This window comes from Taudactylus pleione, unplaced genomic scaffold (assembly GCF_031769625.1).
Source record: "Taudactylus pleione unplaced genomic scaffold, aTauple2 ptg001661l, whole genome shotgun sequence".
In the NCBI taxonomy this organism is placed as follows: domain Eukaryota; kingdom Metazoa; phylum Chordata; class Amphibia; order Anura; family Myobatrachidae; genus Taudactylus; species Taudactylus pleione.
In genome coordinates this window covers 2195394-2205635 of record NW_028286058.1, presented here as the reverse complement: position 1 = coordinate 2205635, position 10242 = coordinate 2195394, and the positions used below count along the sequence as shown (strand labels likewise).

Genomic DNA, 10242 nt, shown 5'->3' with positions numbered 1-10242 from the left:
TTGTGTGTTTATGGGGCGGGGCTTGCCACATTGGCTCCGCCCCTACTGTGATCAGAGCCTGGAGAAGGGATGGGGAAATCGGTCAAAGAAGGTTGGTGGTGGAGGGGGAAGAGAGCAGTGCGGGCTAGTGCAGCGGTGGTATGAGCGGACCTCCCCTTCTGCCAGTTTCCGGGCCCGGGACTCTAGTCCCGTCAGTCCTCCCAATGGCGGCACTGTATGTTGGCTGCATCTTCGGGTGTGTTTGACTGCGGGGATCACGTATTGGAAACACGATTACATACACCGTCGAAAAACACGATTCTTGGTAAATTTAAGTGTTTAAGCTGACAAGAGTCACCAGTGTTCCTGTAATGCTGTGAGTGTGTAAGCTCGAGCAATTTTGGACCGGACAAGATTCTTAGTAAATTTACCTCATGGATTCTATTCTTACCAGAACCATATATGTGTATAGTTTACATGTTCTCCCCATGTTTGTGTGCCTCTATTGCGACCCAGTCTAACCAGATTAGTGCAAGTGGGCCTATAATAATCAAGCCTTGTGTCTGCACCAATTATCATCTTTTACTTTCCTTATCATTGTGATTGCATGTGTCCAGCCGTCTATTACATGGATCACATGAAGGGGATTAGGTGGTTATACTTTAAGCATGTTGCTTTGCAAATCTCCACACGAAAGGCACTAGTGATGTATAGACTGTAAGCAGCGTGTTGCAGCGAAGAACTCCGGGGGCAAAGAACCATTTTATTTTACAGTTCTCTAGTACTGGGAAAGAGAAATAGCTACAGTAATCTAAGCCTACCAGTTATCCTGCATGTGGATTTACTATAACATTCCGTAATCTTGGCCTGCATTAGTACTTAAGGGGAGGGTTGAAAAATGTATACTGTGTATTAAAATGAAATGTCTACAATACGGATTTATTGGGTTGCAATAAGGATCCTGCCCTATTTTACCACTTCTAGACTTCTTGGGTCAGTAGATGGATTCAACCAAAATCATTACCTAGATTTTCAACACTAGCGCTACTAAACCAGAATGGTTAATAAATGACACAGAGGACTCAGCCTTGTACAGGAGTAGTTTATTGTATACAATACATTCTAGTAGGACAAAATCATCTCTCTATAGAACAGTGGTCATCGCCTGACTATTTTACAAGACATTAAATTGCTCGCTGCATAGTGGAAGGTACAGGAACGTGTTCTACCATCCAGCAACTGAGGAGCTTATTTGTTGGGTGATTTCTGCAAGAGCTTCCCTAAATGCAAGTGGACAATAGAGAATCACTACAATAGTTCACCAAGGTAAGTAAGGCTTCTCTGGTGTATACAAGACCGCAACATCATCACTTAATTGCAGACAGTCCATAAAGACGACGCTTGGTCGTTACTCTTTCCCTTGGCTCGGTGTTGCGTCTAAAAGCGCGGAACGAATACCCAGCTTTTTCAGCTCTTCTACCAGGTCTCCATTTTGGTGCATCTGCAGGAGGATATCGCAGCCTCCTAGAAACTCGCCGTTTATATACACCTGCGGAATGGTGGGCCAATTGGAGTAATTCTTCACTCCTACAAGAGAAGAAACATTTGTTTTAGAGGACTTCAGTGCATACAGACAAGAGAAAGAAGAAGATAAAAGGGGGATAATTAAAAGTTGTATTACAGGGACTAATCTGACAAATTCTCATAGCTCATCATATAGAACTGCAGTAATGTATCTGGCGGTGACTTGATGCAAGTTGTACTCGAGGCTGAATTGCTTCTCTTTCCTGCTGCATGACAACACGTAAACTAGTCTGGAGTAAACAGTTGGCCCAGTCGTCGGATTAGGTTACAATGGTTACCAGCACTAAGGGGAGAGACTGAGACTGGAGGACAGGAAAGTGATCTTCAAGGGCAGACGAAGACCTGGATTCTGAAATTAGCTCCACTTCATAACAAAATGGTGACAGCAAGCGATCTGAAGATGTAATACAAACAGCACATACTGGGAAGATTGGCCAACGCGAATAACACTTAAGACGACACCAGAAACTTTATGCAACATATAAACTAAAATAAATACAAACTTATTAAATCGCTGTGATCCCGGACATGAGATAACTGGAGATTTCGGGGGACTTGACATATTGCCGGAAGGATGGAGAGTCGCACTTTGTATTTGATCTTTGTGAATTCCACTAAAAAGTACATGTTTTATTGCAAAGAAAGAGACCTCTCTGTAATAACATATCTGTAGGCATTTGGGGGCCACAGGTCGAGGATCAGAGGGCCACATGTTGCTCAGCACATCATAAACTCAACAATAAAAGGGGTTTGAGCTGACTAATTTGGATATATTTTTGGGACAGTCGCACCACACTGCTGACATCAGGCAGGCAACCAAAGGAACAACTGAAGGCCTGTGGCTGGGGTATATATGGAGGAGGACCCGAGGCATCCTGGGAGCTGAAAGCTTTAACTGTTTGGAGCCTGGATCTCTCCAACCACATTACCCCATGGTATCATCCTAACCTACTACTCTATGCTCCTTGCTCACTGACTCTCCCCTCTGTGTCACCCCTGTCTCTCTGCCCCTTATCTTTAGATTGCAAGCTCACACGACCAGGGCCCTCTCATTCCCTACACCATCATCTCTTCCCTAATGCCCACAATGCCAGCAAACCTTTATGTGGCCCTTTTGCGTCTCACATCAAAACTAAATCTTTTTGTGTTGAAGTCAGGAGGGAAAACGACTAATGTGGTCTACAAGGAAATCTTATAAAAGACCTTAAAAGAAGACAATCACCATAAATTCAAAATTGCTCCCATGCGAAGCTGGGGCGGGTCGCTAGTAACAAATAAGAAATGCCCATATTTTTACTACAATACAACTCAGCACATTAGCCCTATGTAATAAAATACATTATATGAGGAAGTTGGAGGAAATAGAATAGACTCGGGGACACGGCAGAATACAGGTGCAGACGGTCTCTGCTCATGTCAGTGATAAAAGTGTATAGTCACAATTAGTCAGCCGTTATAGTCAGATCTTGATAGGATGCCATGTGACCAAGCATTGCACAATCCCACAGGCACACAATACTCCCCCCTGTCACTGGGGACACATCGAGCAGTATTCGTGTGCGATTACGTGGTGAGACGCCTACAGAAATGTACTCAATCAACAATCTATAAGGTAAGCAGCACATGACATAGGCACACAGCACTAATCGGCTCAAAGTGCAATTAGGTGTGAAACCCGCTCACAAAGGCCCATAGAGTCTGCCCAATTACTGACCTGCTATTATTTGTGCCAATTATCTGTATAATAATCACGCACTGTGTCTCGCTTAACCCCACTCCTGCAGCTAATTAGATGGAGAAGGGAATTGTGGAAAAGATGCCTGGGTGAAGAGGGGTGAAGAGGGGGGGAGGGAGATACATTCATCTAATACAAGAGTAGAATCAGTTGCAAAAAAGTAAATAAGGATACTATTCAAATGTTTACTCACGCCCGATCTTCTGTCTAAAGTGACGGGAGTCGCGGGGCGATATTCAATTGATTTAGAACATCGCATCCATCGTGCATAATGAGGTTGGGTTTAGCCGATCGTGAAAAGTGCTGTCTGGTTGCCCAAACGGTTCACATTGACACATTTCACCTGGGGGGGGGGGGGGGGGGGGGGCGGCGATGTCACAGCTGAAATGCCAGCAGCTGATCGTGCCCAGCAGAGCAACAACTGAATAGCTCCATCGGGCACAAAGGGGGGTCAGCTGCCGGCGAAAACAATTGAATTCCGTCCAGCCAGTCTTATGGGGCGCGCACATCAGCAATCACAAAAAAGCGATTCACTGATTCTGTGTTCTACCCATAACCCCCCCTAAAAAAAAATTAAGCATTTTTCCATTCCACCAATATGCGTTCATACATTGCCGATATTTTTCAGTGATTTGCATATGTTTCTCATCCAAAAATCAGATCTGCTAAACATAAATGTCAATTTTACTAGTAAAACAGTCTGCAAATCAGCTGATTGTTACCATACACTAGCGATCTACAGCCCTGACTGTAGAATGAAATCTAAAAGGGGCATATATATATCTCCTGTATCGCTGCAATGCCCGATCCTGCAGACGCCAAGAAATCGAGAATATTGAATATGTTGGAAAATCTTGATTTCCCTGTCCTGAAAATGGTCAGGATCGGCGGTTCACCAGCATGTTGACGATCATCAATGGCCGACAATCTGCAGAATGAAGGACTTAGATGCATGGGCGCCTTAAAACGTTGAAGAACCTGATTCACAGATCCAACTCACTTTTCGGCCGGAATCGGCAAACCCCACACATTGTATTAAAAGAAAAAAAAAAACTGCAAAAAAGCAGAATTACGTTTCTACAGACCACAAACCTCACAGACATTTTCACTTCTAATTATAATTGAGCCCTTAGCACAGGATTTTCTATGTTTGATAAGATCTTTATAGGACACTGCTGTCATTTTCTGATCACATAGACTGTAGTATCTGACCAGTATAAGGTACAATTCTGCAAAGCGGGACAGCTGGTTCAAGACGGTCTGCATCCACCTCATCAAGTCTCCCCACAACCCCATCCCCCAAATGCATTAAACTTGGCTCACCCCCCACAGGCGTACCCATCTACCCCAGCCTCACACCCCCACTCCAGGCATACCCATCCACCCCAGCCTCCCCCCCTCCCCCCCCGAGGCATACCCATCTACCCCAGCCTCACGCATACCCGTCTACCCCAGCCTCACGCCCCCCCAAGGCATACCCATCTACCCCAGCCTCCCCCCCTCCCCCCCCGAGGCATACCCATCCACCCCAGCCTCCCCCCCTCCCCCCCCGAGGCATACCCATCTACCCCAGCCTCCCCCCCCGAGGCATACCCATCTACCCCAGCCTCACGCCCCCCCAAGGCATACCCATCCACCCCAGCCTCCCCCCCTCCCCCCCCGAGGCATACCCGTCTACCCCAGCCTCACGCCCCCCCAAGGCATACCCATCCACCCCAGCCTCCCCCCCTCCCCCCCCGAGGCATACCCATCCACCCCAGCCTCCCCCCCTCCCCCCCCGAGGCATACCCATCCACCCCAGCCTCCCCCCCTCCCCCCCCGAGGCATACCCATCTACCCCAGCCTCACGCCCCCCCAAGGCATACCCATCCACCCCAGCCTCCCCCCCTCCCCCCCCGAGGCATACCCGTCTACCCCAGCCTCACGCCCCCCCAAGGCATACCCATCCACCCCAGCCTCCCCCCCTCCCCCCCCGAGGCATACCCATCTACCCCAGCCTCACGCATACCCGTCTACCCCAGCCTCACGCCCCCCCCAAGGCATACCTGTCGCACTCATCCTCAAGTCCCCCCAGGCAGACACATTTCCCCCCCATCCCTCATAATGGTCTCTCCCAGCCATCTACGTGCCCCCAGTATATAGAGGTGTGCTCACCCTGCCGGAGCTCCTGGTCCTGCAGCACATTATAGGCCGCATAGTCGTCCACCCCGTGCATTCGGAGGATCTGCACCACCGCGTTGCTGAAGCCGCACATAGGCTGGGCCGGGGTGCCCTTGATGAACACGACCACCTTGTCCTTCTTCACCAGCCCGTCCAGGTGCTCCCGGGTGCCGGTGTCCTGGCTGAGTAGGCGGCGGCCGAGGGCTGCGGGTCTCCGGAGAGCCGCGGACACTCGGTGCAGACACCAGCTCATCGCAGAGCCGTCACCCAAGCGCGACCTTCCCGAGAAGCCTCATGTCCCAACCGGGCTCCCGTCACGTATCGCCTCGCAGCCCCGCCTACGGCGATCGCTATTGGCTGACGGAGTGGGCGAGACTTAGGGCAAAACAACTTGGCAGCGGCGGATCCTCCTGGCTGATAAGGGGAGAGCGTTTGTCAGTTTCGTCAGAAAGCCAATAGGCGGGCGTGACGTCACACGGGGCGTGGCCAGAGAGATATTCTCAGAACGCCTGTTGTGGTAACATTGAGTCGTTACCGGTAAAGAATTGCGCGAGGTGAGGGTGAGGGTGAGGGTGAGGGTGAGGGTGAGGGTGAGGGGTTTCCCGCCATCTTGGTAGAGGGCTGCACTGGTTCCTTCCTATTATACCTGGTATGGCTGTGTGTGTGTGTGTAAGAGCGTGGCGGTCGGTACAGGTGGTGTGTGTGTATAGTGTGGCCGGTCGGTGGTGTGTGTGTGTGTGTGTGTGTGGGGGGGGGTGTGTGTGTGTGTGTGAGGGTAGAAAATGGAGACTGATGCCCTCTCTGAGGAGTGTGGGTACAAGGACTGGTGGTGATGGAAAACCAGGGGGGGGGGTGATAGGCTTAGGTAAGAATCAGCTGGAGAGGGAGGGGTGGGTGTTGTGGGGAACAAATGAGGCATGCAATGAAACATGGGGCCAAACTGTTTATTGAGCAGACACAATCCTGCTCTGGAATGGCGTTGTAATAAATAGTGATGAATGAAATTTATGACTTATGGGAGATGTGTATGTAGGTATATTTTGGCTGGTTGCTGGTGAAGGGGTGTATGACTTGCTCAGGGGGGGGGGGGGTGGACCCCTTCAGGGGGCTCCTTGATGTGCGGTTCTTGACCAGCCTGTTTCCCCTGCTGGACCTTTGGTCTGCAGACTTGGGACAGAGCAATCATTAAGTCTTAATAGTACAGGTGTGTGTACCTGTGTACCCTGCATTGACAGTGTCCTGTACTGGTGTGGTAAGGACTGCTTACCTACCGGTAGGGAGCGCTTGCTTGATAGCATTATCTTAGAAGCTGGAGGTTCACCTTCTGGCATGTGAAATCCCCTCTTCCTTCCATGGACAGGTCTGGTGGGCTATCTGTGTGCGATGCACCTTCCGGGGTGCTAAGGGTGTGTGAGGGTGCATAGAGCGTGGCCTGGCAGTGCCAGGGTGTGTGAGGGTGCATAGAGCGTGGCCTGGCAGTGCCAGGGTGTGTGAGGGTGCATAGAGTGTGGCCTGGCAGTGCCAGGGTGTGTGAGGGTGCATAGAGCATGGCCTGGCAGTGCCAGGGTGTGTGAGGGTGTATAGAGTGTGACCTGGCATTGCTGGCTGTGTGCTAGTTTCTGGGCTAGATTTGCTCCTGGAGAGTAGAATGTAGACAATTGGGAGTTGATGTAGAGTTGGTAAGCTGGAGGGGATGTTGGATAAGAAATGATTTCCTCAGGCAGAACAATATTAAAGGGGTTGTTGTGTTGTCGGGAAAGATGGATCGAAGCAAAGATTGGAAGTGGAGTGATGGAGCTGTTAAATAACTAAATATTAAACTTCGATATGAAGAAATCATGTTTGTCACTACCCTATGTCTATAAATGGTGGAATCCAGGAACTACTGAACCTGGATATCTTCTGTCTCTTAGTATGACTTACTATAGGGTCCAGCACTTGGGCATTCCCGATATGGTAGTGTATAGATCCCCTTTAGTATTTTTACCTGGAAGTGATGTGGAGTGAGGACGTAAGTGCGCTTCGATGCCTATAAAGTCCACCAAAAGAAGAAATTTGTCCCCTTCCTTCACTTGCCACAGGTTTATATCCCCCCTCTGTGGATAGTAAGGAATGACGTTGGACAGTAACTGATGACATCAGGGTACAAATCCTGGAGGGGATCTATCCACTACCTACCCAATACAGTCTGCAATCTCGTCCTTGCCCTGAGTTGAATGTACTCAGGTCTCCAGAGTTGCAGTGAGAGAATATTAGAGGAAGCCGAGACTTCACTGTAAAAGGTTTAGCAGGTTGAAGTGCTATATTCCTCTAACATCCCCAGTTCTGTTGCCGCGGAGGTAATAACCTCACCATGTTATTATCAATCGATCAACAGACAGATCAATGCAGATTGATATTATTTACAGAACCAAGATTCCTTCTGGTAAACACTGAAACTGCAACACTATTGTGCCCTGAGATTTGTGTGCGTAGCTGAATCCGGTATATTGTGCGCTAACTACTTCCATTCTCTCTTTACAGGCGACTCCTCCTCGCAAACATGGCCGCGCTCATTCCATCTGTGCAAAGTCTGTAACAGAAACATGTCGCCCCTTACTGTATCTTTTTAATTTCTTTAATTTACAGGGTAAAGCGTGAATGCAGCCCCCCACTACCACAAATCATGCTGTCCAGTTTCCCTAAGTCTTGGAGGGAGATAAAGTTGAGAAGTTGCCCGTACCAACCAATCCGCTTCTGTCATTTCATAGACTGCGCTAGAAACATGACAGAAGCTGATTGGTTTGATATGAAAAACTTCTCCACTTTAGCTTTCACCAAGATTTGATAAAGCTCCCCCTAAATGCTGATATTGGATTGTATGGAACGTTCTACGCGTCTCTGCGACCTTCCTCTCCCCTGTTCATACGCTTGGCTTGATAACTGTCGTCTTAATCATAATTGCAGCCTTGCACAAGCCCTGTCATTGGCAAAAAAAGATGTGTGTGAAACGGGGACCTCGGTGAGCATTGCCTACATGAGTGCAACATTAACAGCCCAGGGCTGGATATCGGAAGCCCGACATCGAATGGTTGCCGGGCTTCCAACATCAAATCATGTGATGGCAACTAGCCATCGCATTGCAACAACTCGATAGTGTAACCATTGCGATGGTTATTCTTTAGAACGAAAAGGGATGGAACCTGTGGGAAAGGGGCAGAGCCTAGAAGCACCCCTACCCACATCACTGGGGGTGTACCCAGCACTCAGAGATGCTGGGCTGCCCCCGCTTTCCCCTTACCGTGAGAATAGATGCCATGCGCACGGCATCTATTCTCCCACTGTACACCTGCTCTACTATGCAGAGCATCGGTGTTTGACACCCATCCCACAGTCTGCCATTGGATGGGCATCTGATGGCTGGCAGCCATCGAAATCCTACTATTCAGTGGAAAAATGTGTTTCCATCATATGTGAAACATCGATGGTTGCTGACCATTGGCTTCCGAAGTCAGTCCTTATTACAGCCCAGTGAAGGTGTAACTGAAATGTGTGGGGCTCTGCATCACACATGAGCTGCACACGTTTGGTTCTGGAGCATGTGCGGAGCGTGAGTACTAAAGAAACTCTGCAAATGGGTGTGCGATCAGCCCCATTGTGTACTTTTCCCTGATCCAAGGTGAAAAATGCTATTAAAGGTAAGTTGGTGCTGTTTGTTTATATACACCAGGTAGGGTGGTTTCTGAGCTCTATTTAAGAGGTTTTCATTATATCTTGGTGTTCAGAAAGGTACTTTTGACTGGATAACCTAAACAGAACAAAACTGACAGATGTACAGTATGTCTCCCCTTGTATGTTTATTGGAGTTATACTGTATTTTTGTTTTAGGAGTCAAAGGGGTATATTTACTAATGTGGGGTCTTTCAAAAGTGGAGATGTCCATAGCAACCAATCATATCCTGTATGAATGGTAGCTTGGTTCTAATTGGTTAATAGGGGCAACACCTCCACTTCTGTAACCCTGCACTTTATTACATTGACTATATATATATTTTTTATGGTATTGTGAATGTTCTGCTCTTTATGTTCAATAAACTACACTCAAACCAGCTACCTTGCTATTTTATTTTTGAAAACTGTAAAACATGTTGATTACTTCCCAGTGCTGGGGTGGAGGCGAATGGCTGAATCCCTGCTTACTACTTAGGCCCTGATTCAGACCCACTCGCAAGCGGCTGTCCGCTCGCAAGTGGGTCGATGGTCTGCACTGAGCATGCGCACGACGGAGGGAGCTCCGTCGTGCGCATGCGCCAGACGCGACGAGCGAAGGAAAGTCCTTCGCTCGTTGTGTCTGATCAAAGGGGGCGTGCTGTCGATGTTGATTGACAGCACGCCCCCTTTGGTGGGCGTGCCGGGGGCGTGCCTCCCTGACGGGTGCGTTCCCCCGGGAACTCCTCCCGTCAGAAGCCGGCCCACTGACATCACTAGTGATGTCAGTGGGAGTGATTTTGGCTCTGATAGAGCCAAAATCACTCCGGGGCTTGCGGTTGAAAACCTCAACCGCAGGCTCCGGCTCGCAGTTTCGATGGTCATCAAACTGCACGCTCGTATGTGCTGTGGGTGGTGACCCACAGCTATACGAGCGTCCAGGAGGACGCTCCATTTTTATGGAGGACGGCCCTCATTCAGAGCGTTTGGCTCTGAATGAGGGCCTTAATTGCTTATGTTTAAGTAAGTAGTAAGCAAGGATTCAATCAGCCCAAATGCTGGGCCTGATTCAGCATGGAACGCAAATGAGAGAATGC

At 48.9% G+C, this 10242-nt stretch overlaps 1 protein-coding gene and 1 non-coding gene across 2 annotated transcripts; one reads left to right on the top strand and one right to left on the bottom strand.

The window, feature by feature from the left end:
• Positions 1–1065: 1065 nt before the first annotated feature.
• GLRX5 (glutaredoxin 5) lies at positions 1066–5850 on the bottom strand. Its single transcript, XM_088464362.1, has 2 exons — positions 5453–5850; positions 1066–1566 (listed from the first exon to the last, which is right to left on the bottom strand). Exons 1-2 carry the CDS (start codon positions 5709–5711, stop codon positions 1388–1390), a joined length of 438 nt encoding a protein of 145 aa, XP_088320488.1. The 5' UTR covers positions 5712–5850; the 3' UTR covers positions 1066–1387.
• A 1793-nt stretch (positions 5851–7643) lies between these two features.
• LOC148442007 (small Cajal body-specific RNA 13) lies at positions 7644–7907 on the top strand. Its single transcript, XR_015875924.1, has one exon.
• Positions 7908–10242: the final 2335 nt, after the last annotated feature.

Coding starts and splice junctions, on each gene's coding strand:
- GLRX5 (XM_088464362.1), bottom strand. CDS start 5,711: ATGAGCTGGTGTCTGCACCGAGTGTCCGCGGCTCTCCGGAGACCCGCA. Junction 1,567..5,452: donor GGACCAGGAGCTCCGGCAGG/GTGAGCACACCT, acceptor CTTCTCTTGTAG/GAGTGAAGAATTACTCCAAT.